We start from the raw sequence: 26,194 nt of genomic DNA on the forward strand, positions 1-26,194 counted from the left end.
ATACTAGTGTTGGACATATCTGTAATACCCAGCAGAGCTCAGTGAAGGTCAGACAGCATACTTAACCCACTTAAAATGTTGCAGCCCATGAAAGAATGATGTAGGATGGCCATGATCTTAGCAGCAATTAAACAGAGAAAACCCAAAGAGCAGATTTAATACCAATTACTCTCCATAGGCTATGTACGCACTTCTGACTTGTCAAAGCATACTGTAAGAAACACTTTTGTCTTTTCCCGTAACTATAAGTTCCAATCATTTTCATCTGAAGTTCCACTTGGTTCTTTTCTAATCTGCTTAATACTTTCTTGTTCATTGCTCCATTTCCTTACATGAACTACTTAGGAGTAGGGGTAATGTCAATACATCCCTGTGGCTGTATTCGTCCAGCACTTTTATTGGCAGGCTGCCCTGCTGTTGTGTGCGCAGATCCGAGTTGAAGGACCCTCCACACAGCGCTGCCTGTTTCTACAGGTGTACACAAACTCTCCCAACTTGGAACATTTGAAACTAAAACTTCGACTTAAAAAATTTATTTATTTATTTATTTTTGCCAGTACTGGGCCTTAAACTCAGGGCCTGAATACCATCCCTGGCTTCTTTTTTGCTCAAGACTAGCACTCTGCCACTTGAGCCACAGTGCCACTTCTGGCCATTTTGTATATATGTGGTGCTGAGGAATCAAACTGAGGGCTTCATGTATAGGAGGCAAGCACTCTTGCCACTAGGCCATATTCCCAGCCCTTGTTTTTTTTTTTTTTTTTTTTTTTTTTTTTTTGCCAGTCCTGGGCCTTGGACTCAGGGCCTGAGCACTGTCCCTGGCTTCTTTTTGCTTAAGGCTAGCTCTCTGCCACTTAAGCCACAGCGCCACTTCTGGCCGTTTTCTATATATGTGGTGCTGGGGAATTGAACCCTGGGCTTCATATATGAGGCAAGCACTCTTGCCACTAGGTCATATTCCCAGCACCCCCTTGTTTTTTTTGTTTTTTTTTTTTTAATATTCCCCCATATGAGGAGGAATTGGGACTAAAATCCAAGTTAATTTTTGCACATATTATTTGTGTGTATATGTATATATGTGTATGTATGTACATATGACAGGACAACTTTTATATGAAAAATGTTAATTTTTAGAAGACAATCTGCTTAGGACGTGGGTGTGTACATACAAACAGTTACACACACACACTCACACACACTCACACACACTCACACAGACACCTCTTCCTCAGGGCCTCACTGGAGGAGAGGTCTCAGCTGGAAGTCTACACAGGTATATCTGGGTAATTCCTTACCTGAGCTGGTTCTATATCTTGGCTTCTGGGACCTCAATGTTATGAAAGCTCATTTTCCTTAACATCTAGGTTATAATTCCCATTCATCCATTCATTCTAGACTATAGATATTCCTTATTTTCTTCTGAGCTCATTCAAAAAGCATTTTGTCACCCAACATTTGGAGTAGTTTTCAGCAGGCTACATAGCGCTGTGTAGATTTCTAATTTTAATTCTTCTGCTGAGATGACTTGAAATAAAACATGTACAAGAGTCTCTGTAATTCAGACTTTATTGCTTATTATTTTGTCATTCCACACAAGTGAGAAAATATACTGGGAGTGTTGGACAGTGATAGCACTATTGATGAAAACATTCGAGTATTTTATAATAGGTAACAGGAGGCCCCACTGCCACTATCACCCCAGAAATTTTGTACATTTCATTTTTATAAAAAGAGTAAAAATAGTTCATTGGCATTTAACTAGCATTGTTCTTTGTAATCTATGAACCACAATATACCTGATGAATGTCAGAATTTCCAGAGTAGAACAAAATTTTTTTCCATCACCAAATATTTCTCCAAAGAACATGATCAAACAAATCAACCTAACAACAAAAATTACATATACAGAACCTTGAAAAATACAGTAGTGGTCCTCAATTTTAGCATTAATCCCAGACACAAAATGTGATTCATCTTCTGAAGATGAGATTAAACTCCTTAACTGCAATCATACATATTTATAATTCAAACAATTTAATGAAGCCAAGATTAACTGTGTAAAAACCACGGACATATCTCAAACTGCTCTATCTATGCTAAGGTAATTTCTTTATAAGTATTTTTTAAAACCTCAGATAACAACTACACAAGTATAACTTGATGTACTAACAACCTACTCTTCCAGATCCACAGCAGTAGTTCTAAGAGTTCTTAAAGCTAGGAGCACATACAAAGTCACTGTGTAACATTAACAACTTTCCCTACTAAAACTATACCCTTCCCTCTACTGATGACTGTTAAAAGTCAAGTATGTATAACAGTTCAGCATTTCAAGAGTCTTATATATATTATGAAGAAGATGCAGAGGTTGAGAAATATACCTGGATGTTAAAAAGACACTACAAAAAAAGAAGACCCTAACACTTGAAATGTAGTTTTAATGTTGAATCCATTTAAAGACCTATTATCCAACAACTAAAAACACAATAACAGAAAATAGGAATTTATTAAAACCACTGTCTTGCACAATACAAAAATTAAATATTAAGGCATCATTTTTTCCCATCCTGATATGTGCAGCAAAGAGAAATGTTTTAAGTAAGAACTAGCAAATGTCTTTCTAAAGTATTTGGCAGACTTGTTTTTGTCGTCTTTGATCACATAGTCAAACACCCTGGCTCAAATCACAAGAGTATAAATAGGTTATCGATTTATTAAAGGGAGGCAGTTCACTGTTGAAAAATAAAAAATAAAAAGGAACTACGAAGAGTATCATATAAAGTTCAAACACTGGGATTTGAATTTCTCTGCAACAACTTACACCTCAGTAACTAGGCAAAAGAAAACAGCAGGACTTTAAGATGATAGAAGCCTATTAATGAGGGTCATGCTATGGATCAAATGGCGATTCAATTAGTATTTGGCTCTACTGGGATGATAGCTTGAAAACGGTTTCGTATTCCTTTAAAAATGACCACATCCACTGGAGTAAGAGGACCCACATCCACACTGCTAGTATTACCCATACCTGTCCATTTACAAAGCTCAGAGGGCTTCAGAAAGTATACAAATGCTAACATTTTCACCTTTCGTTAAGGCAAGTTTGAGAAAATAATTTAATACAACCAGATCTCTCCATGAACTTTCTACTTATAATATTTTTTAAGAAACATACAAAAAACCTGTACTGTATAAAAAAGCCACCTCAATATCAGAAAATAGTAATGAAAGGTGTTGAGCCCAGTTTACTTTTTGAAGGATGCTTTTTCCTTGTCTCTAGTTCCAAATGCTATTCATCATCTTTAGAGCCGGTTTTGCTTAACTATAAAAGAAAAAGACATAAGAAACATTCAACAAATATAAGTGATCTCGGTATTTGAATCATTTCCACTTAGAATCAAAGCTAAACAAACAAAAAATAATTTCCAAGCAATGTGAAATTTAAATTATTGATAGCTTCTTTCCAAGTGTAACTACTTTTCAACATTAAGCCTACTTACTTCAAAAAGATTTGAAATACAACCTGAGCAAAAGTACAACCTCAGCATAAATAATAATCAAGGTTATAAAAGCAGAAAGTGCTATTTATAAAAATTAATGATATTCTACTTTTATTTCCTATCACAGACAACGGATTGTGTGTGTGTGTGTGTGTGTGTGTGTGTGTGTGTGTGTGTGTGTATTAAACCTAGGGCTTTATCTAGATTAGGCAAGTGCTCTACCACTGAGCTATACCCCCCTGCCCCACACCAAATAATACATTATTTTTAAAAGTTTAAAAAAGTTAATTTTGGTCAATAACACTTAAGATTTGTTATCTTAACCAATGTATTATGAAAATATTAAAAGTACAATTTTGCAAATATGATTAAAAAAAACCTTAAATTGTAATTTTTCTAGATAAAAATCTTGGTAGAATTGACAAGTTCTGAGGCAAGACACAGAGAACTGTCAAACAATATAGATGAGAAGAACAATGGTCCTTGTGCACCCCCACCGTCCCCAGTGCCTCCTGAGAATGGGGGAGGCTGGGAGAGCAGGCCGTCCTCAGGGTGCTAAGGGCTCTCAAACATTTTGGACTTCTTTATATTCTCAACCTGAGGATCCTAAATCAGAATCATATTCAGTGTAATGAAATTTAAAACTGAAAAGCCTCACTCATATGGGTGATACATGATAATACCGTTTTAAGAAAAAAGAACTAGGGGCTGGAAATATGGCCTAGTGGTACAGTGCTCGCCTCGTATACATGAAGCCCTGGGTTCAGTTCCTCATTACCACATATATAGAAAAAGCCAGAAGTGGCACTGTGGCTCAAGAGGTAGAGTGCTAGCCTTGAGCAAAAAGAAGCCAGGGACAGTGCTCAGACCCTGAGTTCAAGCCAGAGGACTGGCAAAAAACAAAACAAAACAAAAATAGAACTACATTTTCTAAAACAAGTGAAATTTAACGTGACAAGTGGCGCTGGTTTTCCACACTTGTGACTCTGTCTATAGAAAGCAGGTTGTTGTGGCCAACAGCACAGGGGGAGTACTGGAAAGAGACTGAGGTAATTATGCACCCCCCAATGCCACCTTAGGACACTGAGTGAAACAGAACACACAGCCTGCATGGGGTTAGCTTTAGCAGAGTGCTAGAGGCATAGCCTCACTTCTTGCAGCATCAGAACTGCCACTGTATGCCCAAGAGAAAGTGGGAAACAAGTAAGCAACATTTTAGAATTAGGATGCAAATAGTTTTGGCCTGGTACATGCAGCACCCAGAAGTCTTAAGGTGTCCAAAGACTACATTTGGAAAATATTGGCTTAGGATGCATGATTCTGGGACTGAGCTGTAGGTAGGTGACTGACTACTTTAAGAACAAGTTTTTTCTGGGCTCTGAGCGTGCCTCAGTGGTAGAACACGCACTCTGGGTCTGATCCTCATCACACAGAAAAAAAATGTTTTCCTGTCCCCCAAGATTGCTGAATCCAAATTTGACTTTTTTTTCTGTTTGAACTTGGAATTGTATGTATACTGGAGTTGGGAAAGGAGGGCCATTTTCATCCTTTCTGCACCAATCAGAGGGTTTCTGTACTCACTTTCAGCTGAGATCTGCTGTACTAGAAATGCAGCACTCTGGCTAAGATAGTCCCTCACTAGGAAGGACAGAATTTCGAGGAGAGAATGGACTTAGTTGCTAAGCTACACGGGACACAGCGAGGATAACGAGGATAACATGACGTATCCTGCAAAAAGGGGCCCTGGGAAATGAGAGACTGCAACTGAGGGTTCATCAACACAGACATTTCTGCAGGGCCAGCCTTCTTCCCAGGAATGGAAGAACAGAAACTAAGAGTCTTTATTCTGATTACATTTTGTGGCTCCCTATAATATTCTTCCTTTCTTTTTTTGCTTGGCATTGGCTTTTATTGCTTAATGTCAATCTTTTAGCCATTGGCTTTCAATGTTGAAATCATTTCATTATTAACATAGTTGATGTTCTTATTTAACTTCTGATAGCAAAAGCCCCGTTAGCCAGATTTTGAAAGAGAAGAAAAATCTCTCCCCTTTGATCCCTTTCATTTTCATCTGTAGGAAATACATTCTCATCTTCATATAATAATCAGAAGCATTATAATAAAGAAGTAAAAGATAAGTAGACTTACTTGCCATATGTCATCAATGTGCCAACTAAATTATTTCCTCTTACTAGAGATATTCTTTTTTTTTCTTTATTGTCATAGTGTGGTACAGAGGGGTTACAGATTCATATGAAAGGCAGTGAATACATTTCTTGTTCTACTTGTCACTTCCTCCCTCATTTCTCCTCCTTCCCCTCCCCCCCAAGAGTCGTGCAGTTGGTTTCCTAAGTAATATTCTTACACTACATTATCCATTACAAAGATTATTTAATAGTTTTCATAGAAAATACACTGATTTGAAAATAAACCTTAGGGCTGAGGGCATGACTGAGGGCAAAGTACTTGCATAATAAGCCCCAAGCCCCAAGTTCAAATCTAGTACTGATAAACAGCTTTAAAAATATGCTGGTCTGGCCAGGTATGAGTGGTTCACACCTGTAACTACTCAGGAGGCTGAGATCTCAGTATCCTGATTAGAAGCCAACCTGGGAAGGAAAGTCTGTGAGACTCTTATCTTTACTAAACTGCCAAAAGAACCAGAAGTGGAGCTGTGGTTCAACTGGCAGAGTATAGCCTTGAACTAAAAGAAGGTCAGGGGCAGCAACCAGGCCCCAATTCAAGCCCCAGGACCAGTGCACACACACAAACACGCTAGTCCTAAATTACTCATAGTGTTTATTGTTGGATCATAAATACTTCTAATAGCAGCGTAGCACATATGGTATGCAACTTCACACATAATGAACTTAGTGTATTATGTATAAGTTTAACATATTTAAAAACTACTGAGAGTGTAAGCAAATTTTAAGAATGGTTGGTAGAAAAATTAAAATGAAAAATAAACCGTTTAAAACAATAAAATCAGAAAATTTGTCTTGACAATGATGGGCAACATTTAAGAAAACAATTAAGACTGATTTCTACTTAAAAAAATTAAAGCATTCCTTCTATTACTGGTTTTGTTTAATTTCCATGTTATCTAGAATTTGTCACATTTAACCACATCCATGAAAGAAATAGTCATGCTTGCCATTCAACAGACAAAAGCCTCATATCTAAAATATATGCAGAACTAAAAAAATTACCTTCCTCCAAAACAAAACCGCAAAGAACCAATAGCCCCCTCATCAAGTGGGCTAAAGACTTACAAAGAGACTTCTCTGATGAGGAAATGAGAATGGCCAAGAGACATATGAAAAAGTGCTCTACATCACTGGCCATAAAAGAAATGCAAATCAAAACAACATTGAGATTCCATCTCACCCCAGCAAGAATGTCCTATATCAAGAAAACTAACAATAACAATTGTTGGAGGGGATGTGGCCAAAAGGGAACCCTACTCCATTGTTGGTGGGAATGTAAACTGGTTCAGCCACTCTAGCAAGCAATATGGAGATTCCTCAGAAGGCTAAATATAGAACGCCCCTATGACCCAGCAGCCCCACTTTTGGGTATCTATCCAAAAAACCACAAACATAATCACACTAAAGCCACCAGCACAACAATGTTCATTACAGCACAATTTGTCATAGCTAGAATCTGGAACCAACCCAGATGCCTCTCAGTAGACGAATGGATCAGGAAAATGTGGTACATATATGCAATGGAATTTTATGCCTCTATCACAAAGAATGACATTGTCCCATTTGTAAGGAAATGGAAGGACTTGGAAAAAATTATACTAAGTGAAGTGAGCCAGACCCAAGGAAACATGGACTCTATGGTCTCCCTTATTGGGAATAATTAGCACAGGTTTAGGCAAGTCACAGCAGAGGATCACAAGAGCCCAATAGCTATACCCTTATGATCACATAAGATGATGCTAAGTGAAATGAACTCCATGTTATGGAAACGATTGTTATGTCACAGTTGTAACTACTTTCAATGTCCCATGTGTATCTGTAGCTTCTACTATTGATGATGTTCTTGTATCACCTTTCTGTGGTTGCATCTACACTATCTCTGTAATCTTATCTGAGTATATTGGAAACCGTCTATACTGGTATTAGAACTAGGAAATTGAAAGGGAACACCAAAATCGAGAGACACAGGGTAAAAAAAGACAAACAACTACAAAAGCAATATTGTAAAACTGTTTGGTGTAAGTGAACTGAACAACTCATGGGGGGAAAGGGAAAGGAGAAGGAGCGGGGGGGGGGTGGTAAGAGGGATGAGGTAACAAACAGTACAAGAAATGTATCCAATGCCTAATGTATGAAACTGTAACCTCTCTGTACATCAGGTTGATTTGAAAAAAAAAAGAGAAATAGTCATGCTTTATTTTAAGTATTACCTAGATCTATACAATTTTCCTTTATTTAAGAAAAAAAATAAACTTAAGGGTGTTGGGAAGCAAAGAATGTGAAGAATATTTTTAAAATACTTACATGCTGAATGTAAAAAAGGAAACAGACATCCAGGAATTCCACAGATTTCAGGGAAGAAAACAGAAAATATAAATTCATTACTTGATGGCAATGGTTATAATAAAATTTGATGACTAAAATGTAGATATTATATACCTTCACCACATCAACCCAGTTCCAGCCTCGAGGAAGTTCTCCTTTGTGATCTAGAGGATAAAATACAATAAATGCATTTGTAAGATCCATCAGCTAGGGGCTGGGAATGTGGCCTAGTGGTAGAGTGCTTGCCTCACATACATGAAGCCCTTGGGTTCGATTCCTCAGCACCACATATATAGAAAAAGCCAGAAGTGGTGCTGTGGCTCAAGTGGTACAGTGCTGGCCTTGAGCAAAATGTAGCCAGGGACAGTGCTCAGGCCCTGAGTTCAAGCCCCAGAACTGACAAATAACAAAAAAAGATCCATCAGCTAGTCTTAATAATCTAAAATCTTATATACTATTACACACAAAAAATACACCATTAAGCAAATTAGCTGCATTGTTCTGGTGGGGTTACTTGCAAAGTACTTGAGGTACACTCCTTTTATATTTACTCACTATTCAAGAACAAAAAGATGCTAGTGGATTGGGGTCGATTTATTAATTTCATGTATTTGCACAATTCTGCCTTATCTAAGGTCATTGCTAACTTAAAGGAGAAAAGCTGTGTGAGTCCACTGTTTTAAAAGTTAGCACCTTTCCTCCAGGAAGTTAGACTTAACACAGAAGGCCTCATAAACAAATGTCTAGCTTCAAGGCTAAGAAGAGTCCTGGTTAATTTGCTGAGTTCTGATAAAAGTCACTTCTTCTTTTTTTTTTTTTTGGCCAGTCCTGGGCCTTGGACTCAGGGCCTGAGCACTGTCCCTGGCTTCTTCCCACTCAAGGCTAGCACTCTGCCACCTGAGCCACAGCACCCCTTCTGGCCGTTTTCCATATATGTGGTGCTGGGGAATCGAACCCAGGGCTTCATGTACATGAGGCAAGCACTCTTGCCACTAGGCCATATTCCCAGCCCCCTAAAAGTCACTTCTTAATCTAATATTTTTCAAAAGAGCTTTCCTTTATTGAGAATGCTTGAAAATAAACAAAGAACTTAAGACTTTACAGGGTGCTTTCATTCTTTTAATAAAATATTCAAAATTAAACAATAGACTGGGTATTGGTGGTTCATGCCTATAATCATAGCTGCTCAGGAGGCTGAGATCCAGAGGATTGTGGCTTAAAGCCAGTCGTTGAGAAAGTCTGAGAGACTTATTTCCACAAAAGCAAGAAAAAGCAGAGCAGGAGGCTTGGCTCTAGTTATAAAGCACAAGCCAAGCAAGCAATCTGAGAAAGCGCATAGCCCCAAGTTCAAACCTTGGTACTAGATTTCAACAAACGCTACTTTCAATTCAAATTCATTTTCAGATGGCTTGATGTTCCTTATGCTCCATATATGCTGTATGTCTCATTTTTCACATTCAAAACAAGTATATTACATAGACCGAATGTCTCCGATCCCAAACTCCTAAATCCAAAATAATAAAAAAGCTGGAGCTTTTTGAGCAGCTCCGGATTTTGGAGCATTTTGAATTTTAGATTTCTAGAAGAAGGATGCTCAGCTGATAACTCTGCAAATACTCCATCAACCAAAGAACTCTGGAATATGAACACTTCTAGTCACAAGAATTTTAGATAAGGGATATTTAATCTGTACTAATTTTATAGGAAAGGGAATAATGAGACTAACTCCATGGTTTTTATAGGAGAGAAGAATATTTCTGGAGCTAATCTTGAGATGATAATGGTTCTTCTCCAAGAACAATCTTCTTCTACTGATTATGAGGAGCACAGTGGTAGGTCACCAACTTTGGTTAACTGTAACACTTACAGTACTGTTGTGTGTCCTATTAAAAGTTTTATCCAGAGTAAAGTTTCAAGTCATTATACAAAGACAATGACTTTAGATGTGTGGACATCATCAAAGAGATGAATGAAGGTCAGGAGATATAAATGGCAAGAAATATTCATAGGTCATTATACATGAAACCAACAGGTAACTGACATGCTAAAATATTATAGAGAGAAATAAAAATTCTGAATACTGGACTGCAATGGCTAACAAATTATTCTTTCATTGTTAATATACTAATGATGCTCTGACAGGTGGTGGCATTTGATTCCAAGATATTTATCTCACAAACCATTATAATTTTAAAAAGTGTACTTTTGGGGCCAACACTGGGTTGCTTGCTTTTATTCTGTCACAGAAAAACATTAAATAAAACATAAACCACCAACCCTAACAACCCTAACATAAGAGAAATGACATTTAAAATACCTTCACCAAAATAAAAGAGTCAGTTCTCAGTGAGGGACAGTTTATAACCTAATACCAGTAGCACACAGACACATATTTAAGCATAAATGTGATTGTGTAAACATGATAATGCCCTCATTTTCCCTGACTGGAAAAAAATTACAGACTGATACCAATGTGCAAATCTCCAATTACATAGAAAAGATCAAATACTATTGCTGATAGAAGCTAGAGTTTATACTCTTTTCTTAAAGGAATATGGCTTAGGGGACATGGGAATTCTATTCTTGAAATGTGTAAATAAGTTAACTAAGGGCAAAAATATTCCATTCTTACTGTGCTTATATATAATGGTGTACCAGGCTTCATTTCAAATGAAAATAGTATTTCACCCAGTGAATACACATACCTGCCACAGAGGTAAAATAAGGAAATTCCAAATATGGTAGTAGGATCAGTAATATGCGTTTTCATATACTGTTCTATTGTTCCTTAATCTCCAAGCACATTTTAAGCTACTGTGTCTCTCAGTTACCTTCCTTTCAAATGCTTATGTCCAATGATGAGTGAGTAGTAAATACTTGTGATATTCCTACACTGTGACTACAGAGATCTCTGATCCAAACTTCCCAAGAACAAAGAGTACAGAATTAACCTAAATCTATTAAGCACCCACACCACAGTATGTGGTTACACAAATAATATAGATAACTATTTACCTGTGTTATAAAAGACAAGAAATAATACTAACCTGTTTTATCTGCCAGCTTACGTTTCTGGGCTTTTGAAAGTTGTTCCTTTTTATCTTTTTTCTTACTTGATGGGGCTACATTTGGTGTTTCAACTGAGATAATATTGCCTATGGATGTCTAAAAAACAAGAAATGGTTCTTAAGGTTCATGCCTTAAAACTTACTGGGTTAGACTAACTATAGGAATATCCTGACAAACCAGTAATTTTTAAACATACAAAATAATCAAATTAACGAGAATGGCCAAGAGACATATGAAAAAGTGCTCTACATCACTGGCCATAAAAGAAATGCAAATCAAAACAACATTGAGATTCCACCTCACCCCAGTAAGAATGTCCTTTATCGAGAAAACTAACAATAACAAATGTTGGAGGGGGTGTGGCCAAAAGGGAACCATACTTCATTGTTGCTGGTGGGAATGTAAACTGGTTCAGCCACTCTGGAAAGCAGTATGGAGATTCCTCAAAAGGCTAAACATAGAGCTCCCCTATGAGCCAGCAGCCCCACTTTTGGGCAGCTATCCAAAAGACCACAAACAAGAACATACTAAAGCCACCAGCACAACAATGTTCATTGCAGCACAATTTGTCATAACTAAAATATGGAACCAACCCAGATGCCCCTCAGTAGACGAATGGATCAGGAAAATGTGGTACATATACAGAACGGAATTTTCTGCCTCTATCAGAAAGAGTGACATTGCCCCATTCGTAAGGAAATGGAAGGACTTGGAAAAAATTATACTAAGTGAAGTGAGCCAGACCCAAAGAAACATGGACTCTTTGGTCTCCCTCATAGGGAATAATTAGCACAGGTTTAGGCTAGTCACAGCAGAGGACCACAACAGCCCAATAGCCTTTATGAACACATAACATGATGCTAAGTGAAATGAACTCCATGTTATGGAAACGAGTGTTATATCACTGTTGTAATTACTTTCAACATGCCAGGTGAAACAATAGCTTCATTTGTGGATGATCCTCTTGTATCCCTTTCCTGTGGTTGTACCTGCGCTATCACTATATCTCATCTGAGTACCCTGGATACTGTACATACTGGTATTAGAACTAGGGAAGAGAAAGGGAATATCAAAATTGAGAGACAAAGGATAAAAAGACAAACGAGTCCAAAAGCAAAACTTGCAAAGCCATTTGGTGTAAACCAACTGAACAACTCATGCGGGGAGAGGGGGAGAGGGAGAGTAGGGAGTGAGGGAGGAGGTAACAAACCGTTTAAGAAATGTACCCATGGCCTAATGTATAAAACTGTAAAAAAATAAAAAATTTAAAAAATAATCCAATTACTATAATTTGTACACTAAATCAGGTGCCTTTCATACACTATTAGTTGTAGTCTTTCCCAAGTTCAATAGTAGTATAACAGTTAAAAGCAGAACCCTGAAAGGATCTGATTACTTGCACGAACACTAGGATATCTTCAAATTGAACTATAACAGGATTATGACAACTCTTTATAACAAAATCAGCTTCATAGAAGAAGTAATTTCACACGTTCGTACCTAGTTTAACACAACCTAAGGAAAGACATTAAGTAAATTTCATCCTTTTTGTGGTGGTTCTGGGGTTTGAACTCAGTGTTTTCAGCTCATTCAGCTTGCTTGCCTAGCACCAGCACTTGAGCCATGCTACCAGCCTAACTTTTGTTGATTATTTTAGACATGGAGTCTCTTAAGCTTTTCAGTTCTGGCTGGCTTTGAAGTGGATCTCAGCTTCTGGGTTATCTGGCTGATAACTATTATTGTTTATCTTTTTAAGACATCCACTCACCCACCATCCTGGCCTAGAGCTAAGTAGCCAAACTCCTGATCCTTCTGCCTCAGGTTCCCGAGTAGTGGGATTAGTGGTGGGTCACTGTGCTGCTTCAGTATTTCAGTTTTGAAGAACACAAGTATTTTAATTTCTTATGAAGGATGAAAGTCTAGAGAATGTGAATTCACTTTCTAAGCTAAATAGAAGAAAACTAAGCTTTCTTGTTCTCACTTAACTCAGATGTTAACTCATTTTAAAACTGAAACAAAGTCTTCCGATTTTCAAAAAATATTAACTGGACTCATTAACATAGACCAAGGGGTGGAGTGTCTAATGAGCAAGGTTTTCAATTCAAACCTTAGTAGTGCCAACAAAAAAGACTTGTGAAAAAAATTAACTAGCAAAATTTCATGACTAGCAGACTCAAACCAAAACAACAAGAGAACAAATCTGGTTTTAAAAATAATCATCACATACTCACTGTAGAATTGACAGGATGGTGATTCTCCATGAACTGTTCTTTATTGTCCTTGGCATATTCAAACAATGTATAGGTCATAGCAGTTCCAAGATTCAGTTCCACTGCTTCTTGTAACTTGGCTAAGATACTCTGCTTTACAGCTGATGATCTGTAATGTGGAGCAAACATACTGTCAAGAGAAAAGTAATAGAGTGTGAAATGAAAACACAAGGAAAACAAAACTACTCACATGGTGTTGTTAAAAAAAGCGTTCATAGATATAATTGGAGGTGTCTGAGGATACGTTTCTGTCCAGGAAATCTCTATTAAGAAGGCTTTGGGGTCGCCATTTTCACCTATCTGAAAAAAAGGGAAATCTTACACTTGCGAAAAATGATTGAAAAAAAGAGATAGAATGCTAAGTTATGATCTTTAAAATGACTTATTCTTCCCAATATTTATGCTCAGATCAGAAAGTGTATTTTGAAAAGGTTTAGTCCCAGGCTAAGACTGAGCAGAGGTGAGGGCAATATTGAGTCTAACTTTTAACTTAGTTCTGGCCTGCCTCATACAGCTTTAGTTTACACCCATGGCCTGTTTCTCAATTAGACCACCAGCCTTTCCAGAACGGAAGCTGCATCTTAACATGTTTTTGTTTCAAATCCAAGTTTTCTGAAGATGAAGACTAGAGACTGGGCCAAAATAATAATCCATAAACTTGAAGCACCTCATATTTTTCTGAAGTTTTCTAACTGCTTAATCAAAAGACATAAAAAGAATAAGTCAATCCATATGTATCAGCACGTTCCCAAGAGACTAGAAAAATCAAGGGTAAAAGTGAGAGGGAAAAAAACAAGGTAAGGTAAAAGAGAAGGAAAGAATACTTTAGGCAGGACAGTAATTCCTGAATAACTGTAACAATGTCTTTTCTTTTGCTCCCCTAACTTTTTAAACCTTAATGAAAAACTCAAAATAGTACCATGAATGCCACTGGTCTTTATTTATTCAACATTTTTTGCCTATTTATCTCTCCAACTACAATCAACACTCATTCCATCAATGAGTGATTTTTTCCTATGTTTTCTGTTGAACCAGTTTAAAGTAATCAAATGTCCTAAAATACTTATGGGTAAAGGATCCTTAGGACATTCTCTTTTATATCCACAACTCTAAGAAATTCAACACCGATACAAAAAATACTAATATAGAATTAATATTAAATATCTCCCAATTTCTGGGTGCTGGTGGCTTATGACTGTAATCCTAGCTACTAGGAGGCTTAGATGTGAGAATCAAAATTGTAAGTCAGAATGGGCAGAAAAGTCTGAGAGATTCTATCTTAAAATAACTAGCAAAAAGACAGCTGCAGAGGTGATTCAAGTGGTAGAACATCAGCTGTGAACAAGAAAGGAAAGCCAGTATGAGGCCTTGAGTTCAAGCACTGGCAAATAAGAAAAAAATAAAAGTAAAGAAAAGAAAAACACTTCAGGAAACCATTTAACAATCCATAATGCCTAATGGGTGTTAATGGTAGGGAAAGCTTGGAGAGTCAATTTGAAACAAAAAGGAGGACTTATGAGTGGCAGATGAAGAAAGCAGATAGTCCTCATTCTGTAAGTAAGGGAAACCCATAGAAACCTTTTAAATAAAGAAATAAACTGTTTGAATAAACTGATGAGTTCTGTCTGATAGAGGACTAACAATAAAGAGTAAGGAGGAAACTGTAGAAGTGAAAGCACAGAAGTAATTTAGGAACAGAGTAAACTATTTTGTACAAGAGCCAAAGCTGGGTATGGTGGTCCACACTATAATCCCAGCACTGGGGAGAATGAATTAGAAGATGGCAAGTTTGCTGCAGGTTCAAGATATATCCATAGTAAGGCTGAATATTGCCCCTCTCAAACACACACACAAAGAAAGAAGACAAAATCCTAATTCTTCCTCCGCCTTTCAACATACTGTTTCCAATCGTCCATCTCATTCTTCATCAAGGAATAGATTTCATCTATTTTTAAATTGCATGACTTTGTTACAACAAAAATAACAAAAAACCCAAGTTATTTTAATTTTTAAAAAAGCCTCTGAACTAGTCAGGCACTGGAGGCTTATGCTTGAAATCCTAGCTACTCAGGTGGCTGAGATCTGAGGATCACAGTTCAAAGCTATCTTGGGCAGGGAAGTCATGAGACTCTTTTCTAATTAATCACAGAAAAAGCTGCAAATGGTGCTATAGCCTTGAGCAAAAGAAGCTTAAGGGCAGCATATGGGCCCAGAGTTCCAGACCCAAGGGCAGCAAAAAAAAGTTCTCAGCTAAGTTTTCAAATGCTAAATATGACTTGTACCATAGTGCAAGTTTTCATTTGAATGCTTCAGAAAATGCAGACAGATATTTAAGCCACTAACTTCAAAAAACAAAATCAACATTTTCAGCCATCTTTAGAAATTCTGTTTCTAGCAAAGCAGTCAATATACTTATACATGCTGTATCTTACCCTATATTGAAATGAAACTGGACTTAATTCCCGGAAACTCTCATCTCCTTCATAAATAGAACGTAATGCTTCTAGCTCCATCTGAAAGGGAAGAGTCAATGAGTTTTGTTTAGTGGTATAAATGGATCTGAACTGGAACCCCTCGTTTCTGAGTCAAGCCCACTTAACAATGATAAACTACCTAACGTATGTGGTTATAATACATGTGAGTGGTTATAATACATGTGTACATATCAATACAATCAACTAATAATACTTTAAAATTATGTGTATGGAATGGCTAAGTGATTTACATGGGAACCTCTCACTTGATGCTTTTGGCAATCCTGTGAAGAAGACTCTATCTGCGTATTTCTTCCTTCCTGCCTTGAAGGAAAATATGATTGCGTTTAAATCAACTTCACATCATGTGTCCTCTGTTACTCTCCTACTCTGAGGTAGAATAAAAGCACAAAGCATGAAGAAGAGAAATGTGAAGCACAATGACAAACCTCCACCACTTTTTGAGAGACAACCACTTGGAATAGTTACCTTGACATATGCGTTTATTGCTGCAAACTGTTGTCTGTTCTACTATGTAACAAAACATCAGAACTTGACCTTCCTATTTAATTCTATCTATTCACTAACCATCATGATTATAGTTATCAATCCTCCCTCCTCTTTACTTCCTCCCAGGAACCTTAATGCTCAGGTATCAATTAATTGGTTGGACTTTGGGTTCTTTAATGATAATAATCCTGAGACTCTGTTACATCTTCCATATGTAAAAATGTCAACTTTCAAGTGGTCTGTTCTAAATAACACCATCAACTACAATTTACCTACACCACCCAAGAAGGCTTGGTTCCCCACAACCTCACAGTGCAGTCCTGGGGTGCAGATTGCACTACTTTTAGACACCTTGCCTAACCTATTCACGTTCCTAAGTTAGAAGATTCCCCTGCAGGTGACGGGTAGCTTCCCCTCCAATGCTCTTACTTGATACAGCATGAAAATAACACCTTCCTTGCAAGAAAAACACCTAAGCCTACATCAACCATACAAGTCTGGACAAAATGATTTCACAAAACAGAAGCCGGAGACACTTACTGTCACTATTTTCCTCCAGTAGGAATTAACTAACTCAACTAACTCTTTTACTGCCAGACAACAGATTGAAAACATTTAAAGGTGATCAGATTCCCAGATATCATTACTCAGTACACAAACGCTAAGCCACAACAACAGGCTTTAAGGACAGGCAAGTGCACCAGGGTCGAGCAGCAAGGACCTCATCTTGTTAATACGGAAACTTGAGGGTGGAGGGGGCAGGTTTGCAAAAATGAAAAAAAAATGTGGGGAGCGTGCCGGTGTGTGTGGGGAGGGTGCTTGCCTCACAGGGGAAGAGTAAACGTGGGGTACCGAGGCCAGCCTCTGGAGGCTTCTAAAGGAGGACGCGCGCGGGTCCCCAGGCTGCCCTACCTCGGGGTCTGCGAGGGGAAGGGGATGTCCAGCCCCCCCGGGGGGGTGTCCTCACCTCCTGGTCCTCGTTGGCATTCATCGCACCACGTAGAGAGGGGGCAGAGGCCTCGAGTCCAGGGCGCTCCCTTTGTGCTGCGGGGAGCACTCCACGCAGCCGAAGACACGGTTTCACGCGCCCCCCAAGCCTGGGTAGTGCCAGGCGGTGAGTAGCGGTCTGCAAGCAGCGCAAGGCCAACGCCGGGACCCGCACGGCAGAGGGGTACTTGGGCGGTGACGACAGAGGCTCCGCCCCCTCCGCTTACGCTTCTCTTATTGGTTCATTTTCTCTCCGCCCCTAGCCCTTTCCCGTATAGGAAAGGGAGCGCCTTCCTTACGTTTTGAGTTAGAACGTAGTGTTTCGGGGTTGCGATTGGTTGTAGCGCGCTGTCACTCAGGCTCAGAAAGTGCTTCCTGTGCCAGGGGAGGTGGGGAAAAGGAAGTCTCGCCAGCTGGAGGCAGCTGGGGCTGGCGGCTTGGAGGCCTTCCTGGGCTCTCGTTGACGTCCCCGTGTCCTCCGCGTCCTCTCCGGGCTGGCGGCGGCCGGCCTCAGACGCCGGGGGCCCAGGGCGTGCGGCCTGGGTGAGTCCTGGAGACCCACGGGGCCCGGCGAGAGTGCCCTGGCTCTGGTCGTGTTTGGTTTTGGGCCTGCGTTTTCCTAAGGCATCAGCCGCGGCGGTCCTGACAGGTCTCTTTCACCTGCCAAGAAAAATGCACTTGTTTCTAGAGCCTTCCAGGATTCCTTGCCCAAGCCTTCCAGGTAGGGGTGGGGGCAGAGGAGGAAGATGTCGTCTGTCTTTAGGGCTGCTAGATCCTGCTTCTCCTGTCTTTTCGCGAGCCCACAGATGTGAATCTTGCGACCCAGGGCCCCACTCTTTCCCAAGTAGGGGTGTGGTCCGCTCAGCCTCCTCTCCTATTTTCCTTCTTTGTCAGCCGCAAACTCTCTTTCTTGGATTTTTGTGTAGATGAACTTCTTTGAATCCATTCTCCCTCCTAGCCTTTGTCCTGTACTCTGAGCCTCCAGTTTATTTTAAAAAGAAAACGATATGTATTTATTTACTTGCCACTTTGGTTGGGCACCATGTTTGTCATCCTCTCTGGCTTCCAGATAGTAATCCCTACCCGAATTCCATCCAGAATGCTCAAGGTGGTCTATTTTTTCTTCCTACCGTGTCCTGATTTGGTTACGTTACTCCATTAACACCCCAGAAAGTAACATTTTTTGTTTTCCCTCCTCTGGCTATCACTGAGATCCATTCAATCTGTATTTATACCTCTCTTCTCACAGAATAAACATGACAGTTTCAGGTGCCCAAGCTGTACAAGTAGAATAGGGCAGCAACTTCTGGTACAGTTTTCATACAGTGGTTTTGGAACAGGTTTACCATAATTTGGACTATAAAGTAGTCGGTTGCCACATGTTGATGGCTTGGAATGGACTAGTCTGAATTTAACGTGACGTGTGAGTATGAAACACCATCTCTTTGTTTAGAGCCTTGCTGAAGGGTTTATTACAAAAATAGTAAAAGATTTTAATAGTGATTATATTCATGTTGGGTAATATTTTTAGGTATATTGGGTTAAATATCATATTCCTACAGTGATTTTCACATGGTTCTTGCTTTACTCTTCAATGTGACTGCTGAAACACTTTTTTTTTTTTTTTGCCACTCCTGGTGCTTGAACTCAGGGCCTAGGCACTGTCCCAGAGCTGCTTTTGCTCAAGACTAGCACTCTACCACTTGGTCTTTTCTGTTTATATGGTACTGAAGAATTGAACTCCGGGCTTCATGCATGCTAGGCAAGCACTCTAATTCTAAGCCACATCCCTAGCCCCTGCTGAAACACTTTAATGAATTTTGTGGCTCATACACTATTCCTGTTGGGCAGTACTATTGTAAAGCTTTATGTCATTTCTACATCACAGTGTTTCAACACTGTTTTCAAAGGTGACAGGTATTTCTTTTGACAGTCTTGGATTCTAAGGGAAATAGGCTTGTAGAGCTCTAGTGTAGACTCTAGCATTAGGGAAATATACCAATATCATATTTTGACCTGTTTTTAATTTTAGCTCCCAAATACCTTTTATTTTCATTTGGAATTCTCTAGAATCAGTGTATTTCTACCTTCAAAGCTTAATTACTTAATTACTTAAGCAGTTTTTGTTTGTTTTGGTGCTAGTCCTGAGGCTTGAACTCAGGGCCTGGGTGCTGTTCCTGAGCTTCTTTTTGCTCAAGGAGAGCATTCTTCCACTTGAGCCACAGCTCCACTTCTGGCTTTTTTGGTAGTTTATTGGTGATAAGAGTCTCATGGACTTTCCTGGGGCTGGCTTTGAACCATGATCCTCAGATCTCAGCCTCCTGAGTACCTAGGATTACAGGAGTGAGCCAAGCTGCTGGTGCCCAGCCAGAATTTTTTTGTTTTGTTTTTTTTTGTGCCAGTCCTGGGCCTTGGACTCAGGGCCTGAGCACTGTCCCTGGCTTCTTTTTGCTCAAGGCTAGCACTCTACCTCTTGAGCCACAGCGCCACTTCTGGCCATTTTCTGTATATGTGGTGCTGGGGAATTGAACCCAGGGCCTCATGTATACAAGACAAGCACTCTTGCCACTAGGCCATATTCCCAGCCCGAGATTTTTTTTAATATGAAAAAAATATTTTTCAGAAACTCTCATGTTAATTTTTTTTTTAATTTTTATTTTTGGCAGTTCTGGGGCTTGGATTCAGGGCCTGGGTACTCTCCCTGGCTTCTTTTTGCTCAAGGCTAGCACTCTACCTCTTGAGCCACAGCACCACTTCTGGCTTTTTCTGGTTATGTGGTGCTGAGGAATCAAACCCGGGGCTTCATGCATGCTAGACAAGTGCTTTACTGCTGAGCCACATTCCCAGCTCATGTTAATAATTTTAATAGGTCCTACTCAGCAATTAAAGGTTTTCTTCTTGCTCTCTTGTATTTGCTTAACAGTTTGCAGACATTCAAAGCCTTTTCCTTTTCGTAGTGTTTTTAAAAATGAGATTCATATATTACATATATGTTGGTTTTTTGAAAATGAATTATTACTGTGTTAACATTTGTATTTCAGATTTTCTTATGACATCTTAAATATGAGTGCCACACAGTGGGATTTCCCTGTGGAATTATGTTGTCGGCCTATGGCTTTTGTCACACTTACGGGCCTAGATGTAGTATACAATGCTGTCCATCGAGCTGTCTGGGATGCTTTTTGTGCCAATCGAAGAGCTGATCGGGTACCAATTTCTTTCAAGGTGCTCCCAGGTGACCATGAATATCCCAAATGTAGAACAAAGGTAATGACATTACAATTGCATGCGTTCTTTCCTTTGGGGAGGGGTGTGTGTGTGTGTGTGTGTGTGTGTGTGTGTGTGTCTGTCTGTCTGTCTGTCTGTCTGTCTGTTTTGTTCCCATTGTTTGTGTTGGAAAATCCCTGAATTTATTGGTTATAGACATTCATAAAATCGGAGGCATTTTTATTTACTATGTAGTATATGTCTGTTTAATCAGATTTTTAATATAATTCCTTTCAAAAGTTTATCTACTCCTTTTTGTTTAAGTCCCCTATTTGCGGGGGGAGGAGAACACCCACGTGTTTCCACAATTTTAACAAAGTCACATTCTCTACTCATTGTTACCAATATTATAGAATCTATGGTCTTTGCAGTTTGGTTCAGTTTCACACATTTTCTTTGAGTGCTTGTTTCTGTGAGTGTAATTAGAACCAGGCAACAACCTGCTGATACAGGTTGAGCCAAGATATTTCTCTTTTTTTGGAGGGACACATATGACTAAAACAGTTTACTCAATATGGAATGAAGGAAAGCAAACTTCAGAACTGACCTTTAAGGTGAATAATGTGACATACTAATTTGCTTTATTAAAATATTTATAGAGCTGATGATGAGTTTATATATATTATATATATAATTATATATAGCATATATGTTATATTATATATTATAACATATAACACATATAACATGTATATATGTATCATATGTAACATATATAATATACATGCATTGTATAATATATATTTATATAATAACTACCCCACTGTTTTTTTAAATATATCTATGTTTTTTTCCCTAGAGCAGTATTTCTATGTAATAGTATCATTGGGGGAGTTTTACTTAAATGTAGATTTTAGGCCTCCTTAATCTCTGGGAAGGTAAGACCAAATCAGGCTTTGGTCACTAGCTAATTATACTGTGTATATATTTGAGAACTACATCCTGGAGAATCAGTTTTACCTACCTATACCTGGAAACAGATATCACAACCCCACTGATCCTATATGGTTTTTACCAAGGATGGGCTAAGTACAACTCACCCTTTTTCCTCCTTCCTTCGGCAATTCAGTTTGTTTTTTATTTCTTCCTCCCAATTCTTTCCCAAGTCCCTAGCTTACTTTGTCTTGGCCTTCCTTACTGTCCTTGATTTTCCTTACTTGAAGTGAACAGTAGTTCGGTGTGAGTTAAAGTAGCCGGAGTCACTATGGGTAGAAATAATTTGAAATTTCAAGTTAGCTCTTCAGGGCCAGCATGCTTTCACTCTGTCCCTTATTGTACCACTCAGAGTAACTGCTGTTTTGCTTCTATATTTAAGAATTGTGTCTCACTTTTTATTTTATGGATAAGGCAAGGTACTGTCATAGGAATGTCTTTGAAAAATGAAACCCTACTACACTTTAGATAGTGTTCATTTGTTTGGTGGCACCACACTAAGGAGATGCTCTATTGCTGAGCCATGCCTCCAGCCATTTTGACTTTGATGATTTTGAGAAAAGGTCCTGATTTTTTTTTTCAGCCTGTACTACAGTCTTCTTATTTATGTGATCTTCATATTTGTGCATCCTTCCTTAGCTAGGATGACGGGTATGTGCCTCTATGCCCAACTTTTTCTGTTGAGATGGGGCTGGAGAACATTTTTGCCCAGATTGTCTTGGAACTATGATCCTCCAGTCTCAGCTGTGCACATATTGGGATGACAGGAGTGAGCCACTGGCACCCAGCTTAGACAGCATTTTTACTTGAGTAGATTTGCAACAACAAAGGATTGGTAAAGAATAGAAATAGAATTTACCTAGAAAAGGGCTACATTCTTTACAGTGTGTTTAAGGTCTTAGCATCATTAGAAATTCTGTCTATACTCATTCTTCTTCAATTTAGAAGAAGGAAATTCTACCCTAGCAATGGTCATCTGTTACTTAATTTCTGTAGGTCTGAGTGTCCACATCTTAAAAATGGGCACTATGCATATTGGATGATAAATGCATATAATGTGCCTGGCACTTGATGGTTTCTGCTGTCCTTGTCACATAAGTCTTTCATTTCCTCCTGTCTGTAGAGGACATCATATGAATGGTACATTCCTAAAGGGATCTTAAAGACTGGCTGGATGAATAAGCATCTGAATCTGGTGCCAGCCCTGGTGGTTGTCTTCTATGAACTGGACTGGGATGAGCCTCAATGGAAAGAAAAGCAGTCTGAATGTGCGACCAGGGTGGAAATCGTCAGGTAGGACCTGCTTATATCAGGTTGGCCCAGGTAGTTTGAAGGTATCATTTCTTTACTAACATTCATTAGTCTGAGGACTATTTAGACAGCAGTGGTCACTTTGGGGATTGTTGAACTCCACTGAAACTTGCTCAGTTCCTAATAAGCAGTGTAAGTCTTATCTGAACATGATACAACAGTATGTGATGGAATCTGGAATATAAATTGGTTTGAATTTGCAGATGGTTGTTTTATACCTCTGCTGTTTTTTTTGGAAATAGTACTTTACTATTTGGTCACAAGATATTTTTGGTTTATCCCTATTCCCTGTCCCTATTGTTAAGATAATTCTTTTGGATGATTAGTATCTCAAAGTTCTAAACTTGCACTCATAAAGCAGAATTTTATAGGGATGGAAGCTTGACGTGAGATTATACTTTGAAAATTGAAATTATGAGCTAAAATATGGAAACAACCCAGATGCCCCTCCACAGACGAATGGATCCAAAAAATATGGTACTTATACACAATGGAATACTACATAGCGATTAGGAATGGTGAAATATTGTTATTTGCAGGGGAATGGTCGGAACTCGAACAAATAATGTTGAGTGAGACAAGCCTAGAACACAGAAAACAAAGGGGCATGATCTCCCTGATATATGACTGTTAACAAAGGGAGACGGAGAGACAGTAGAGACCAAGTCTGTGAATACTGTATATGTTCTTGATACATTGTATATTGCATATATGTCAACCTGACCTAGACAAGGGATAGAAAAACAGGTTGTAAGATATCATAAGAAATGTACACACTGCCCTACTATGTAACTGCACCCTTTTTGCACAACACCTTGTAAAAAAATTTATGTCCAATTAATAAAAAAAAAAAAAAAAGAAAAAGAAAATTGAAATTATGGACCTTCTGAAGTTCATAGCATGAAGTTATATGTTCTTTTTTTTGGTTGTAGAGTTTGAACTCTGGGCCTAGGCCCTGCCTCTGAGGTCTTCAGCTCAAGGTTAGTGCTCTACCACTTGAGCCATAGCACCACTTCCAGTTTTCTGGTGGTGAACTGGGGATAAGAGTCTCATGGACTTTCTTGCCCTGGTTGGCTTTGAGCAATCCTTAGATCTCAGCCTCCTGGGTAGCTAGGATTACAGGCATGAACCATCAGTGCCAGCTTATATGTCCTTTCTGTTCAGAAAAAGATTTACTGTGATAATGATCTTTTTAGTTGAAATTTATCTTCTTTTGAATTATCCAGCTTGTAATTCGTATGAAACTTTGAATATACTTAGTTCTTACAATTTAATTACTTAATTCTACTGCTATGTTTTCTCTGCAGACAAAGTTTACAAGGAAGGAACACAAAAGTTGCAGTGGTTCTGATTCAGAAGAAGACCCCTCTGCCACCAGGTATCCAGTGTTAATTGCTTTAAACTTCCAGCTCTGCATATTATGAGGTAGAATTTTTTTTTTTTTTTTTGGCCAGTCCTGGGCCTTGGACTCAGGGCCTGAGCACTGTCCCTGGCTTCTTCCTGCTCAAGGCTAGCACTCTGCCACTTGAGCCACAGCGCCGCTTCTGGCCGTTTTCTGTATATGTGGTGCTGGGGAATCGAACCTAGGGCCTCGTGTATCCGAGGCAGGCACTCTTGCCACTAAGCTATATCCCCAGCCCGGTAGAATTGTTTTTAATGTTTAAACATTTTACACAAGTCAGTTTTGAGGCAAATGTAGTGTAAACTTTTAAAAAGCACCAATCACTGGGCTCTGGTGGATCACGCCTATAATCCCAGCTTACTCAGGAGGCTGAGTTCTGAGGATCATGGTTCTAAGCCAGCCAAATAGAAAAAGTTCTTGAGACTCTTATCTCCAATTAACCACCAAAAACATAAAGGCGGAAGAGGACCTGTGCTTCAAGTGGTCGAGCATTAGCCTTGAGCAAAAAGAGCTCAGGGACAGGCCCAGACAAAGAGTTCAAACCCTAGTACTGGCACAAAAAAAAAAAAAAGGGAAAAAAAGCACCAGCCATGCGCCCCAGGCTCACGCCTGTAATCCTAGCTACTCAAGAGGCTGAGATCTGAGGATAGTTCAAAGCCAGACTAGGCAGGAAAGTACATGGAACTCATCTCCAATTAGCCACCAGAAAACTGGAAGTGGCGCTGTGGCTCAAGTAGTAGCGCTCTAGCCTTGAGCTGAAGAGCTCAGGTACAGCACCCAGGCCCAGAGTTCAAGCCCCATGACTGACCAAAAAAAAAAACAAAAAAAAAAATTGTACATGAATGTTTGTAATAAAATTTAAAAAATTAGTAAAGATTACAAATCTTAACTCTTCTTGAACTTAGCTCCTCATGTACGCATACCATCAATTAACAAAATAGTTTATTCATTTGTTTTATAGAAAAGAATGTTACTTACCTGAGATCTACTAAAATTTTATTCCTTTATACAGTGATAAATGCTATAGGATTTCTCATTTCCTCCAAAAATATTTTCATTTTAAATACTTATTTTACCAAATTTTCATAGGCTAAAGTATTTTTTGTTGCTGTGTTGAAACTTGTAGCATGCAAATTTTTTCTTTTTTTTTGGAAAGGAGTTGTTACTGGGATTTGAACTCAGGGCCTCATGATTGTTATACTTTTCTGCCCATGCTGGCTTCAAACTGTGATCCTTGGATCTTAGCCTCCTAGTAACTAGGATTATAGGATTGAGCCACTGGCACTCAGCTTAAAAAAAAGAAAATAGTTATGTGATGTGACACTGCTTGACCTATTCTGGCTCAGAAAATTCTGTAATGCTTTCCTAATGTATATGTACTATGTAATTTCTGACTCCAAGCTCTCAAGGAGCCCAGAACTACTTTTAACAGGATGAAAAGTTGTTTGAGGTTTTCTTCCTAATTCCAACTTTATTATATTTTTAATATAAGTTTATTGTTATTAAGGTGCTGTACAGAGAGAGGGGTTACAATTCTGAGGCAAACACTCTTGCCACTAGGCCATATTCCCAGCCCGGGGTTACAATTCTGTAAGTCAAATAATGAGTGCTTTTCAGACAATGTCACCCCTTCTTTTGCTCTCCCCTAGTTTCCCTCTCCTGTCCCTCTCCAAAAGTTGCATTGTTCATTTTTCATATGGCATATGTTGAATACCATTATTGCATTTGTTCACCCTTCCTTCCTCCATTTCCCTGCCCCCTTGTAGCTCCCCTAAAAAGACAAAGATAAAACATAAACAACACCAACAATAACAAAAATCGTGTTTCCATTTCCTGTAGTAAGTTTTGATAAATAGTATTTTATTTAACTTATTTATTTTAGCCAGTCCTGGGGTTTGAATTCAGGGCCTGGGCACTGTCCCTGAGCTCCTTTTGCTCG

The 26,194-nt window shown here is 38.9% G+C and overlaps 2 protein-coding genes across 4 annotated transcripts in view; one reads left to right on the forward strand and one right to left on the reverse strand.

The window, feature by feature from the left end:
• Positions 1 to 1,550: 1,550 nt before the first annotated feature.
• On the reverse strand, positions 1,551 to 17,482 carry Rwdd4 (RWD domain containing 4). Of its 2 annotated transcripts, none has more exons than XM_048330264.1 (8): positions 17,323 to 17,482; positions 15,804 to 15,884; positions 13,562 to 13,671; positions 13,333 to 13,480; positions 11,080 to 11,197; positions 8,147 to 8,196; positions 8,012 to 8,014; positions 1,551 to 3,322 (listed from the first exon to the last, which is right to left on the reverse strand). In XM_048330264.1, exons 1-8 carry the CDS (start codon positions 17,344 to 17,346, stop codon positions 3,290 to 3,292), a joined length of 567 nt encoding a protein of 188 aa, XP_048186221.1. In that variant the 5' UTR covers positions 17,347 to 17,482; the 3' UTR covers positions 1,551 to 3,289. The 2 variants fall into 2 exon arrangements, with proteins under 2 accessions (XP_048186221.1, XP_048186222.1); XM_048330265.1 differs by having other exon boundaries at positions 13,562 to 13,667; positions 17,323 to 17,339.
• Positions 17,483 to 17,736: 254 nt separating this feature from the next.
• Trappc11 (trafficking protein particle complex subunit 11) overlaps positions 17,737 to 26,194 on the forward strand; it is a 45,698-nt gene continuing 37,240 nt past the window's right edge. The window contains exons 1-4 of one of the 2 annotated variants that reach the window (XM_048330262.1): positions 17,737 to 17,885; positions 20,384 to 20,609; positions 22,666 to 22,835; positions 24,161 to 24,231. In XM_048330262.1, the coding sequence (XP_048186219.1) occupies positions 20,406 to 20,609; positions 22,666 to 22,835; positions 24,161 to 24,231 (445 nt within the window). In that variant the 5' untranslated portion in view covers positions 17,737 to 17,885; positions 20,384 to 20,405. Of the gene's footprint in view, positions 17,886 to 17,921; positions 18,064 to 20,383; positions 20,610 to 22,665; positions 22,836 to 24,160; positions 24,232 to 26,194 lie in introns of those variants that run through there. The other variant, XM_048330263.1, reaches the window with a different exon arrangement.

This window comes from Perognathus longimembris, chromosome 21, assembly GCF_023159225.1.
Source record: "Perognathus longimembris pacificus isolate PPM17 chromosome 21, ASM2315922v1, whole genome shotgun sequence".
NCBI lineage: Eukaryota > Metazoa > Chordata > Mammalia > Rodentia > Heteromyidae > Perognathus > Perognathus longimembris.